The sequence below is a fragment of the Podarcis muralis genome, chromosome 13, assembly GCF_964188315.1.
Source record: "Podarcis muralis chromosome 13, rPodMur119.hap1.1, whole genome shotgun sequence".
Taxonomy (NCBI): Eukaryota; Metazoa; Chordata; class Lepidosauria; order Squamata; family Lacertidae; genus Podarcis; species Podarcis muralis.
Window position 1 is genome coordinate 1272498 of NC_135667.1, and position 13588 is coordinate 1286085.

At 52.8% G+C, this 13588-nt stretch overlaps 1 protein-coding gene and 1 long non-coding RNA gene across 2 annotated transcripts; one reads left to right on the forward strand and one right to left on the reverse strand.

Annotated features, from left to right (window-relative positions):
- Positions 1-5207: 5207 nt before the first annotated feature.
- Positions 5208-10089, forward strand: LOC114582884 (2-acylglycerol O-acyltransferase 3-like). The gene is made up of 7 exons (XM_077916724.1): positions 5208-5341; positions 5649-5756; positions 6856-6926; positions 7122-7326; positions 7983-8154; positions 9162-9364; positions 9920-10089. The coding sequence occupies exons 1-7, from the start codon at positions 5275-5277 to the stop codon at positions 10072-10074; spliced, it is 981 nt and encodes a 326-aa protein (XP_077772850.1). The 5' UTR covers positions 5208-5274; the 3' UTR covers positions 10075-10089.
- LOC144325040 (uncharacterized) lies at positions 5648-12152 on the reverse strand. The gene is made up of 2 exons (XR_013390324.1): positions 10215-12152; positions 5648-10070 (listed from the first exon to the last, which is right to left on the reverse strand). It is a non-coding gene; the product is annotated as an uncharacterized LOC144325040 (long non-coding RNA).
- Between the last annotated feature and the right edge of the window lie 1436 nt (positions 12153-13588).

Here is a 13588-nt window from a genome sequence, read left to right on the forward strand (position 1 = left end):
TTTCTACATTTCTCAGAGATAACAACTCAGTGTGGGCAGATCAACCTGTATCTTGAGCTTTTCTGTAAAGCAAAAGATTCCCGTGTTGCACCGGGTTGGACTAGATGACCCTGGTGGTCCCTTCCACCTCTACAGTTCTATGATTTCATGGTTCTGTTTTAAGCCCTGCTGTTTGATGGGTGAGATGTTGACCTGCTCTTTGCAGAGGGTTTTTCTGAGCGCTGCACAGTTTGTCTGCTATTTGCCCAGCTCTTCTTATCATTGTCCATTAAGGGGTTTGAAGTTTAAGGGGCTGCCAGCGCTGTTTCTGATTGGGTGGCTGTCAAACGAAGTGGCTCCTGATTGGTCAGTTTTCAGGTTACAGGGGAAATGGAGATTTCTCGCCATATTTTGGCATGTTGTGCATTGTCAGAGGCTTAGTGCTGTCCAGCTGGCCATAGATAAGACTCCGGGCTCCCAGCCAGTTCCAAACAATTGATTTATTTGACAAAGTTCAAACGTACATCTCCAGCGTTTCCATTAACCTCCTTCCTCTTGTGCGCAGTTGCTCCCACTAAAGTTATTTCCTTCTTTTTTTTACCCAGCATGCAAACCTGCGAAGACTCCTCCCCTTACTTCCTCTGTGTACAGCATGACTTGTCCCAGGCTCACACTCCTCCTCCCCCTCTTCTTCAGACTGACTCTCTGACGACTGGCTGCTGATAATCTCCCTAGGCTCCCTATAACTGCTGATTTCTGTCCTTTCCTCATTTCCCATTTGCCTCTCCCTGACATGTATGCACCTGTCTATGTATAGGGAGTTGAACTTATGTTCGTGTGCACCTGGTTTGGGGAGGGGAGCGGGGCTGGACTAGATCTCCCCAGGGCTCCCTCCTAACTCTATAAAATTAACAATTCCTAAAGAAGGACTGAAACAAATTAACTTGACTTTTGGGTTGGAAGTGAAAGGAATACTGAATAACCAGAATCCCTCTAGAGGGGGTTCAGGGTCATTACAAGAATGGAAATAGGTCGGAAAATACTAGCTGACCTGGACGAGGTTGTTTTTCTCTTGGGAAAGTTGCGAAAGTTGCATGAGCAAGGTCATGTTTTGTCTACAAGTGCCATAACTTCGAAGTCAACAGTAAATGTATCTACTGAGCTGGAAAAGGACTTGATATACAAAACCCAGGCAGCTGAACAAGAAAAGAAATTAGAGAAAATTGAGGAAGTGGAGAAAGAGATATATGCTGAACAGGAGGAGCAGGAAGGAGGGGCTGCAATGCTGCAGAAGGCAAAGGAGAGCCGGAGGCCTGTCAAGACGGATATAAAAGAAAATAAGGACTGGAAGAGGAAAATTTGGTTTGAATTTAAAAATGAGGAGTGGAAAGATCTCCTTTTGTGGGGATCTGAAGATCTATGGACTATAAACTTGATCAAGGTGGAAGTTGGAGCCTTTGGGTTATTTGGACTTAAAAGGATTAAGAAACAAGATTTGAGCTCCACCTTTAAACATGGAGGTCTGGCTGGAAGGAACATGGACATTATAGGGATAGTGCCCCTCCGAGACTTGGTGTTAAATATAAAGGACTTCCAAAGAAACCGGCAGAGAGGGACTGAGAGAGATTTAAGGGCCTCAGACGTGAGGTTGCCAGGCTGATAGTAGATGGACTAATGCAGTGTTTCCCAACCTTTTTTGGGCAAAGGCACACTTGTTTGATGAAAAAAATCTCGAGGCACACCACCATTACAGCCCCGTGACGTCAGCGCGCAGCGTCACGCCGGGAGGGAAGGGCGCCGGGGCGCTGCTGCTGCCGCCGCCGCTCCTGGCAGGCATGGGCCCAGCTGAGGCGGCAGCGGCTGTTGTGGTGGTGGCGGCGATAGCGGGCGGAGGAGGGGGCGGCGGCGGGGCCGAGGTGGCCGGCGGCAGCAGGGGAGGCGGCGGCGGGTGGAGCAGGAGGGCGGCCGAGGCTGGTGAGGGAGTAGGGTTGCCCGGGGCTTGAGGAGCCGTCGCCGGGAGTTGCTGCTGCTGTTGTTGCTGCTGCTGCCCGGACATGCCGGCCTCCTCCTCGTCCGCTGTCTCGCGCTCCTCCCTTTTGCGTGCGCTGCCCTGCCCTGCCGCCACCCCATTGGCCGGGTCCTGTCAGCTGATCCTGTGTTATTTCCTCTGTGTGTGTGAGAGGGGAGAATGGAGAGAGAAACCTCGGCACCACCACCGCGGAGCCGCCCCCGGCTCGACGCGGATCCTCGCCGCCGCCGCCCCGCCTCTCGCCGCCCGACTCGCCCGCCTCCCTCCCACGGCACACCAGGCAACGTCTCGCGGCACACTAGTGTACCGCGGAACACCGGTTGGGAAACACTGGACTAATGGACAATGGTTTGGGGATCGAAACCAGGGGAGGGTGGGGTTTGGAAATCCAAAGGGTGTCTGATTTTTTCTATTATTTTTTTTTTTTAATTTTGTGCTGTTATTAGTATAAAAATGGGGAATTCGTGGAAGGGAAACTGGGTCGACCTTAGAAAAAGTTTTTAAGCATAAATGATTGATGTATATAAGCTAAAAGTTGATATATAAATTGAATTAAATATAATAACAAATTAAGGTTAAAATTTTAGGGATAAGAACTTGTTGGATAAATATTTGGACATGGAATACAAGAAGGGGAGGTGAGGGGAAGTTGTGGAAAAAAGTTATTGAAAATCTGGATTGTAAAGGTTGAATCTTTTTCTTCTTGTTGTTTTTTGTGCTTTTTTTCTTTTTTTCTTTTTTGTACTATTTGAAACTCTAATTAATATTACTTTTTTTAAAAAAAAGAAAGTATGAAAATGATTGATAGCCCTTATTCACACAGGGGACACTTAGTAACCAGGTGTTAAATCACCACTAATCAACTAGAAGTTTTCCTTCCTGCAGATGCATGCGATAAGTATTCACACTCCCAGAAGCAGCTACTCTGCAGCTTAAAGTACCGTATTTTTCTCTCTATTACACGCAGATTTTTTCTCCTAAAAAGGAAGGGGAAATGTCTGTGCGTGTTATGGAGCGAATGTGGGGGGGGGGGTGTCCCTGGAGCCGATTAGGGGAGTGCAGGAACAAAAATCAGCAAAAATCAATCGTGCGTTGTGTCCGAGAGGGAAACCTGAAAAGAGGAAGTGGTTGCTTTCCTGCATTCTGCCTCAGGGTCTTACTGCCCACCCTCCTCTGTTTCGTTGCTGTGTTTGCTCAAACGGAACAAAGAGCAGGCAAATCCCCTCCCCTCCAGGCAAGCAGAGGGGAAAGCAGAGGTCTTTCCTTCTAATTCCTCTCCGTGCTCCTCGCAGGCAGCCAGAAAACATGCAGGAGAGAGAGAGCTGGCTTCGGTTTGGGGAAACTTTTGCCTTTCTTTCTTCCCTCCCGTAAAATCCCTCTCCTGCATTCTTAGCCAGCTGCTTCTCTGCACACCGCTCTCTTGTCCCTTCTGTGTTTTTCCTTCACTCCCCACTTAAAATGTAGTTACAAAGCATGGATCCACATGGATCCTCAGGATCTTTGCATTGGGCCACCCCAAATTCACCATCAGATCACATAGCAGCCTGCCCCCCTAAAATCACACACCCACTGTTGGCTGGGGCTGCAATGGTGCAAAAACGTGGTTAAAAAGCATGGATCCACATGGATCCTCAGGATCTTTGCATTGGGCCACCCCAAATTCACCATCAGATCACATGTCTGTGGCCACAGCATGAAGCACAAAAATGATACATCCACTGTTTCATTCAGAATATTTTCCCTTGTTTTCCTCCTCTAAAAACGATGTGCGTGTTATGGTCAGGTGCGTGTTATAGAGCGAAAAATACGGTAACAAGGACACATAAATCCTTTGGCCTTTGGTCTTCCCACAGTGCTTTTCTTCAGCTTGACCAAAGTTTGTCTATCAAAATTTCCTAACTTCACTACAGCGTCCCTAAACAGGGCTGATACAGATGTCTTCTAAAAGTCTGGTAGTTGTTTTTCTCTTTGACACCTGCTGGGAGGGCGTTCCACAGGGATATTATTCCACGAATAATAGAACATAATTGCAGAGTTGGAATGGACCCTCAAAGGTTCTCCAGCCCCACTGTGATCTAGGTAAAGGTAAAGGGACCCCTGACCATTAGGTCCAGTCATGGCCGACTCTGGGGTTGCGGCGCTCATCTCGCTTTATTGGCCGAGGGAGCCGGCGTACAGCTTCCGGGTCATGTGGCCATCAGCACCAAGCCACTTCTGGTGAACCAGAGCAGCGCACAGAAATGCCGTTTACCTTCCCGCTGGAGTGGTACCTATTTATCTATTTGCACTTTGATGTGCTTTTGAACTGCTAGGTTGGCAGGAGCAGGGACCGAGCAATGGGAGCTCACCCCGTCGCGGGGATTTGAACCACGACCTTCTGATTGGCAAGTCCTAGGCTCCGTGGTTTAACCCACAGCGCCACCCGCGTCCCACTGTCAGCTAGGGGCCCATAAATCTGCCCAGCCAGCCCTCCCCCTGGGCTCACGGCTCCTGAAGGACCGTAGCGAAGGGCCCAGCTGCCAAGCCCCCAGGGCAGCATCTCCCGGCGAGGCAGGGAATTCCTCCCTGGAGAGGCACTGGTGCCGCTGCCAGGCACAAGGTAGATGGGCAAAGGTCTCCATCTGAGGCAGCTTGGAGAAGGGAGGCGGGCAGGCAGGCCAATCGATCCTGCCACCCCAACCTTTGTCTCATGGGCCAAGAGGGCGGGGCAGAACTGGGACGAGGGCCAAGGGGAAGGAGCCAAGGGCCAGCAAGGCAGCTATTGGCTGCTAGGGATGGAGCAATTGGCTCTAGTGCCCTGGCTGGGGGTCAAAATAAATGAATCTGAGGGTGCCTCTGGGCACACAGAGTTTGGGAACCGCTGGGCTTGACTTTTTAAGTTTCCTGGAGCCCGGAGGAGAGCTCAACCTCACCTGGGTGCCAGCAGCGTCCTTATTGCCAAGTCACCTGGGGACCAAAGTGCAGGCGGCAGAGAGAGACTTGTGCATTGCAGCCACGGACAGGACATCATCTTCTCCTGGACAAGTGAGCCTCTTTCCTCCTCCTCCTCCTCCTGCCCCCCTCCCGAGGGCATGGCTGAAGGGGAGCAGCTGGGCTTTGAAAGGATGCAGGTCAGAGGCCACCTGTGCTGAAAACACCTGCGTCTTCACGTTCTCCCTTCTGCCAAGGCAGGGGCCCCTCCTGGCTGGAGTCCTGCTGCAGCCCCCCCCCCCCGGTGGATTTTCTCCCCAGGATCTCTTCCTCTTCCTGAGACCCAGGGTCAGAAGATGGCTCTGCAGAAGCACCTGGAGGCCCTTAGCGTCTTCCAGTGGGTCCTCACCTACCTCTTCTTTGGTAAGTTGGGAGCTGGGGTGGGTGGGAGGGGCAGGGGGTGCTCAGGGAAGAGGAGCAGCTTGGCCTCCTCCCACAGCTGTCAACTTTTCCCTTTTCTTGCGAGGAATCCTTTTCGGAATAAGGGAATTTCCCTTAAAAAAAGGGGAACGTCGACAGCTATGCCTCCTCCTCCTCCTGGGGCCTGGAGGGCAGAGGTTGAGGAAGCCTGCCCTAGATGGACCCCTTCAGACACCTCCCCACCACCCAGGGAGCTTTCAGCCTGGAGGCCGGCCTGCCCCTCACCTGCCTCTGGCCTCCTCCCCCCCAGGTGCCTTCTTCTCCATTCTCCTGGTCTACCTGCTCTTCACCTCCTACTGGTCTATCAGCGTCCTGTATTTCGCCTGGTGGATCTTCGACTGGGATACGCCAGAGAGAGGTCAGTTCGATTCCCCCCAACCCTACCTGGAGGTCAGGTGAAAGGTGCCTCTCCTTGTCCGAGAAGGGTGCTGAGCCCCACACCCAGACCCACACAGTTGGAGCTGCTGCCTCACCCTGCCCCTCCTCCTCCAACTCACCCCCTTCCCCTGGGGCAGCTTGCGACCATCCCAAACCCGTTTTCCTCACTGCTATTTACTGTTTTCTATTTTCCAAGACAGCCTCCAATAAATGACACAATGGCAGAAGGCATTTCATTTCTCTCTCTCTCTCTCTCTGGAGGGCAGAAAAATCAGCTGCATTTATTTATGTATTTATCATTGTTTATTAAATTTTACTATAAAAAAGCACATGATATCCTGTAATTGACACGAATCAAAAGAACCCTCCCCAAAATATAACATAGAATCAGAGTTGGAAGGGACCCCAAGCATCATCTTGCTCCTCATTGTTGATTGATTGATTGATTATAATTTTATTTATACCCTGCCCATCTGGCTGGGCTGCCCCAGCCACTCTGGGTGGCTTCCAACACACATAACAACAACAACAACAACAATAATAAATCAAGTATTTGAAATACAAAAATGTCTCCGTGACTTACATTCCAAGCGGTGTACAAACTCGTAAAATCCAAGAACTTAAAACTGCATTGCTGTTCCTAAAAATAAAATACACACATTTGGACAACAACAATGCCAAGGCTTTTGTAGGAAGGAAGGTCTCGCCGGGGGGGGGGGGGGGTCCAGCCTCAGCCAGACCTCCTTCCTTCAAGGGCACCACAGGACCATGGAAGGTGGAGCTAGCAGGTCTCCTGCAGCTCCAGAGGGCAGGATCTGAACCCATGACTTCACTTGGCAAGAAAGAAGATTCCGACTCCACATCAGGAAGTACTTTTTGAGGGTTAGGGCTGTTCCTCAGTGGAGCGGACTCCCTCGGAAGGTGGCAGGATCTCCTACTGTGGAGGTTTTTAAGCAGAGGTCGGGTGGTCACCTGCCAGGGATTCCTCAGCTGCAATTCCTGCATTGCAGAGGGTTGGGTTGGATGACCCCTGGGGGTCCCCTTCCAACCCCACAATTCTCTGACTCTTGTCTTCGCAGGTGGGCGCCGCAGCGACTGGATGAGGCGCTGGAGAGTCTGGGAGCTCCACCGGGATTATTTCCCCATCAAGGTATGAGAAGGGGGCTGGCAGGGCAAAGGAGGGTCCACCTTCCTCAGAAGGATGCCCGGGGTCTCTGGAACCCCTGGAGACCAGATCAGAGAAGTAGGAGGTGGCAGCCGTCAAAGGCTGCTGGCCATGGAATCTGCACATTGACATTCAGGTGGGGGTCCAAATGCCAAAGGACTCGCCCCTCTTGCCTTGCAGCTGGTGAAGACGGCCGAGCTGCCCCCGACGCGGAACTACGTCCTGGGCTCCCACCCCCACGGGATCATCTGCGCGGGGGCCTTTTCCGCCTTCTGCACCGAGGCCACGGGCTTCCCCCGCGCCTTCCCTGGCCTCCGCCCCAGCCTGGCCGCTCACGCAGGGATGTTCCGCATGCCCGTCTTTCGGGACTACATGATGAGCTTAGGTGAGGCTAACGGGGCGAGGAATGGAGAAGGAAGGGGGGCAAGGGAAGTCCTTAGGAACATGACACATGGAGTCCACAGGCGGCTGAGACGTCCTCTTGTGCTTCTAGCCGGTCGGGGTGGGGAAGTGGGGTGGCCCCTCCCCTAAGGACCACCTTCAAGAACCCTGCCTGGCCCATCCAATGGGAGGAACCACCCCAGACTCAGGAATGCCTTCCCAGAGCCCCTGGGAATAGAATTCCCCAGCAAGAATGTCTGTTTTTCCTTCCATTCTTTGCTCCTGTGCAAAAGAAAAGGTGTGTTTGGTTGCGCAAATAATACGCAGAATTGACCTGTGCCTCCATGGACAGCTGTGAGTCCAGAATGACTCCCAGGTTGCGCACCTGGTCCTTCGTGGGCACAGTTGCCTCATTCAGGACCAGGGAGTCCTCCACACCTGCCCGCCTCCTGTCCCCCCAAAACAGTACTTCTGTCTTGTCAGGATTTAGTCTCAACCTGTTAGCTGCCCTCCAACCGCTTCCAGACGCGCTGATCCTTTGCCAGCGACACTTCTGCCCTTTAATAGACTCACAGAATTTCAGAGTTGGAGGAGAATCGCCAGGGTCCTCTAGTCCAACCCCCTGAAAAGCAAGGAACCTTTGCTTTCTCCCACTTCCAGGGTTGGTCCCGGTCAACAAAAGGTCCCTGGACTTCCTCCTGAGTGGCCTCCCTGGGCACGCAGTGGCCATCGTGGTGGGGGGCGAGTCCGAGATGCTGGACAGTTTCCCCGGAGAGCAGCGCATCCGCCTTCACGGGAGAAAGGGATTTGTGCGCCTGGCGCTGCAACACGGGTAGGGGCACCAAGGGGACAAGGGGGTGTCTGAGGGGGTGTTGAGTGCAGGTCAGCAATATCTCGGGCTGCGTGAGCATGGCAGTGCTTCCTGGTGGATTTTGCTCCAATGAAGCAATTTGCGAGAACGGAAGGTCCCTGCGCTTCCTTGCTGTATAATTTTTTATTACCAAATCTTTCATACATTTTCACAGTAACCTTCCTAACAAATAATTCCGCTGACTTTCCACCTACACAGTGTTTTTTACTCAAAGCTACTGTGCTGTATCTTCATCTATTACAAAAAAATTAGTACAATTATTTTGTCATTTTTCTTCTTCTGCTTTTATCTTGAGTCCTGTTCGCGATTTCATTTGACTGTAATGTTTTTTAAGTAATCCACAAACGGCCTCCATCCTTCGGTAAAAAGTTCATCATTCTGATTTCTTCATTTTGCTGTGAGCTTTGCTATTTCTGCCTAGTCCATTTCCTTCAAAGGCCACTCCTCCTTCGTTGGGACCTTCTCTTTTCCCCAATTATTATTATTTATTATATTATAACAAATATTATAATTTAATATAATTCTGTGAATATAATATTCTAGCTGCTGTTGTACCAAAAATAAATAGCTTAGTCATCTTCTATGCTACATCTCTCCCTATTATGCCTATAAGAAAAGCTCCTGGTCTTTTGGGAACAACCACTTAAACATTTTCTCCGTGTCATTATATATCTTTCCCCAAAAGCCTTTCGCTTTCCTGGGTCTCCACCACATATGGAAGACCGACCCATCTAACTATTTCTAGCATTTACTTGACACATTTTTATAAATCTTGGCCAGTTTATCTGCCATTAAATATCACCTGTACAGCATTTTAAGATAGTTTTCTCTTAATGTATAACAGGCCGTGAATTCCATATGCTAAGGTCCCTGCCTTCCCCCAGCCTAGCCTCCCTCGCGAGGTTCTTGGTTGGATTAAAGGCTCTCCCTGACCCGGCATTCCTTCTTCCTCCTCTTCCTCCTCTTAGGGCTGACCTGGTGCCCGTTTACACCTTCGGGGAGAACGACATTTACCGACAGATCCGGTTCCCCAAGGGCAGCTTCGCTCGCCGCTTCCAGCTCGGTTTCAAGCAGCTGATCGGCTTCGCCCCTTGTCTCTTCAGTGGGAGGGGCCTCTTCTCCAGCCGCTCCTGGGGGATCCAGCCTATGGCTGCCCCCCTCACGGTGGTGGGTAAGGACCCACAAGGCTCCCCGTTCCTTCCTTAGCCTCCGCCTCCTGCCCCACAAACACCCCCGACTCACCAACTTGCTTGCAAAGAGCCACAAACTCTTCAGCATCGTACAAAACAGCAGGTTGTGGTGCTTTCGCCCCCTCCTAGAACTGAATCGGAGACCTGTGGAGTTGGATGGGAACCCCAAGGGTCATCGAGCCCAACCCCTCTGCTGGAATCAAATGAGCAGGCTTGTTTTATGGGGCTTGCTGTGGAGGAAGCTGCGATTGCGCACGCGCGCACACACACACACACACACACACACCGACTTCCTTCTCCCCTTCCTTGGAGGTTTCTAAGCTGAGGCTGGTTGGCCCCATTCAGGGATTCCTGCATTGCAGAGGGTTGGGCTAAATGACCCTCGAGGGTCCCCTCCATTCCTGCACCTAACCCACCCCTGAAACCCAAGGCCAGAGTGCAAAGCTGCTGGGGTGGGGAGGCCCTGGCTGCCATGGGTGGGGGGCGAGGGGCAGAGCAGACCCCCTAACCGCCCATGCTTCTTCTCCCTCCTGCAGTGGGGAAGCCTATCCCGGTCCCGCGCCGCCCGCGCCCCACTGAGGACGAGGTGAACAGCTTCCACGCTCTCTACGTCAAGGCCCTGAAGGAGCTCTTCGATGCCCATAAAGAATCCTGCGGCCTCCCGGCCTCCCAGCAGCTCCTCATCACCTAGAGCAGTGTTTCCCAACCTTGGGCCTCCAGCTGTTTTTGGACTACAACTCCCATCATCCTTAGCTAGCAAGACCAGTGGTCAGGGATGATGGGAATTGTAGTTCAAAAACAGCTGGAGGCCCAAGGTTGGGAAACACTGACCTAGAGGGACCCAGACTTGACCCGAAGCAGCATCAGGGGACACAAGGTTGTGATGGGGGGAGACACGCGGGAGTCTTTGCCCCCCCATCCCCGTCTGTATACACCGTTTCCAATAAAATGCGCCGTGCCTGCTGTCTGACTTTGGGTCCTTGGTGCCCGAACCTCCTTTTTGTGCCCACCTGTGGAGCCGAAGGCTGGTTGTCTCATTCTCACATGCATTATTAAGATGAGGTTTGCAGAGCCTGGCAGCCAGAGAAGCAGGCCGTGGCCCTGGATCCGTGGTGCAGGTTTGAGGGGGCTGCCCACATGCCCTCCGGGTGAGCAGCCAGGAACTTGTCTGCCTGCAAGAGAAAAGATCATTCGGACATGCAGGCCCAGCTCTTACTTGGAAAACGGGGCCCTGCTCTTGTTGTTTAGTCGTGTCCGGCTTTTCGTGACCCCCTGGACCAGAGCACGCCAGGCCCTCCTCTCTTCCACTGCCTCCCGCAGTTTGGTCAGACTCATGCTGGTAGCTTCTATGACACTGTCCCACCATCTCATCCTCCGTCATCCCCTTCTCCTTGTGCGCTCCATCTTTCCCACCATCAGGGTCTTTTCCAGGGAGTCTTCTCTTCTCATGAGGTGGCCAAAGTCTTGGAGCCTCAGCTTCAGGATCTGTCCTTCCAGTGAGCACTCAGGGCTGATTTCCTTCAGAACGGAGAGGTTGGATCTTCTTGCAGTCCATGGGACTCTCCAGAGTCTCCTCGCCCTGCTCTTATGGGCCAGGAAAAAGAGGGAGGGGGAGCTGGGCTTGGGGATCTGTTTGCCCGAGGGGCTCGAAGACCACTCTCTGACTGCAGGAGCAACGCTGGACATGCCGGGGTGGGGTGGAGGCAGGGCAGGAGGGTGCCAGGAGTCTCAGGCCAAAGGCAAAGTGTTGGATCCACGTTTTTTATAGTGCAGTTTGTAGGCGTGCCTTCCAGGTGTGATTTGACACTGCATTTGTTGGAGTTATTTTTTAAAAAGTGGAGGATCCAAGTAGATCCACCTTTTACCCAGACCCCACAGGAACTAGCATTTCCTGCAGCTCAGCATACTGCATTTTAATAAGCCTGGCTGTTTGTAAGGGGGCTGCTCTATAGCTTCTTTCTCACCAAACCTCATCCTGTACAGTGGTACCTTGGGTTACATACGCTTCAGGATGAGAACAGAAATCGTGCTCCGGCAGCGCGGCAGCAGCAGGAGGCCCCATTAGCTAAAGTGGTGCTTCAGGTTAAGAACAGTTTCAGGTTAAGAATGGACCTCCGGAATGAATTAAGTACTTAATTAATTAAATACCTGAAGGAGGAAATCCACCCCCATCATTCTGCCCAGACACAGAGGTCCAGCTCTGAGGGCCTTCTGGCGGTTCCCTCGCTGTGAGAAGCCAAGTTACAGGGAACCAGGCAGAGGGCCTTCTCGGTGGTGGCGCCTGGCCTGTGGAACTCCCTCCCACCAGATGTCAAAGAGAGGAACAACTACCAGACTTTTAGACGACATCTGAAGGCAGCCCTGTTTAGGGAAGCTTTTAATGTCTGATGCATTATAGTATTTTAATATTGTGCTGGAAGCCGCCCAGAGTGGCTAGGGAAAACCAGCCAGATGGGCGGGGCATAAATAAATTATTATCATCATCATCATCATCATCATCTACCTCCACCCTTTCTTCTCTAGGGAAAAACAACGGGAGAAGAGCCCCTGCGCCCCGTGTGCCTTTGCCAAACCTCCCCGCTCCGTCCAGCCCAGCCAACCCCGCCTCCTCGCGAGGCTCCGCCGCCATTGCCGGCCTCTGCGCCCCCACTAAGACCACGCGGGAAGAGGCCCGTTCTCGCGAGAGGAGGAGCTCCCTCAGGGGCCAGCAGGGGAAGGGAAACAGGGCGCGCGGCGGGGCCTTGAGTTCTACCCGCCGGGCTTCTCTAGTTTTCGTACCTCGGCGTTACTGCGCTTCTCCGCGCGGAGCCTCCGCCGACCGAGGCCTTCGAAGGAAGCGCCGTCTTCCCCCCTCAGCGGCGCTGCGGCTCCTTTAAAAGCCGGGACATACCATCTCCGCGGAGGGGGGGGCCCGGGATTCTTCCGAGGGAGAGACGAGCCGGCGGAGGCTGCGGGAATCCGGCTCCCTTCGCTCCCCCTCCAGGCCCGCGCCTCCCCTCGGCCTTCTGCTTCCCGCCTCGTCGGCCAACCGCCTCACATATCAGCCCCATCTCTCCCCCCCCCAGCCTGACTCACTTGGTTGGCTCCGCTCTTCCCGCGCTTTTCTGCCCTCAGCGTCTCCCTCAACCGCCGCTTCCCCCGCGCGCGGGAAAAAGGGACGTCCGGCCGCTTCTTATAGCCTCCGCTGCGGGCCGAACCATTGCTTGCTGGAGCGGGGGAGGAGGGAGAGAGGCCAGGCCAGACCGCGCCATTCCTTGATTTCCTTCAGGAAACCGTCGTAGCCCAGACAGGCTTCAAAGGCCTGGCATAGAGACCGAAGGCGCACTCGGGTCACTTGTCGAAACAGGAGGACGTGGAATGTACCAACTGTCCTTCTCCCCCCCTCCTTCCTCTTGGCGCTGCTCTCCTTCAAAGGGTTGCTGGACTCTAGAGCTAGCAGGACAGAGGAGCGCAGCAAGATGCACGTGGAGATGCTGCGGGTCAGATTCCTCTCCCCCGCTGCACAACACCTGGAAGGGTTAATGAACACATTTTTGTCATTTTCTGTTCATTTGGTGATTTAAGCAGATTCCCTGCGGGGGCCACAGAGGAGGAAAGGCTTCAGTTCCTGCAGATGTGCATGCTCTCTTTTATTTTAAGATGCCGTGTAACGTTGGGTCAGGAAACACACCAAACTGGGCCTTGAGTTTCTGCAGCGCTGTTGCCTTTCTTTGCCACCGACCGTCCTAAATCAAGAAAACGAAATAGGGCTTTCCATAATAATAATAATAACAACAACAATAATAACAATCATAATTTATTATTTGTACCCTGCCCATCTCGCTGGGTCTCCCCAGCCACTCTGGGCGGCTTCCAACAAAGATTAAAAATACATTAAAATATCACACATTTAAACTTCCCTAAACAGGGCTGCCTTCAGTTGTCTTCTAAAAGTCAGGTAGTTTTTTATTTCCTTGACATCTGGTGGGAGGGCGTTCCACAGGGCGGGCACCACCACCGAGAAGGCCCTCTGCCTGGTTCCCTCTAACCTCACTTCTCGCAGGGAGGGAACCCCCAGAAGGCCCTCGGAGCTGGACCTCAGCGTCCAGGCAGAATGATGGGGGTGGAGACACTCATTCACGGATACTGGGCCTTTGAGGCCATTTAGGGCTTTCAAGGTCAGCACCAACCCTTTGAATTGTGCTCGGAAACGTACTGGGAGCCAA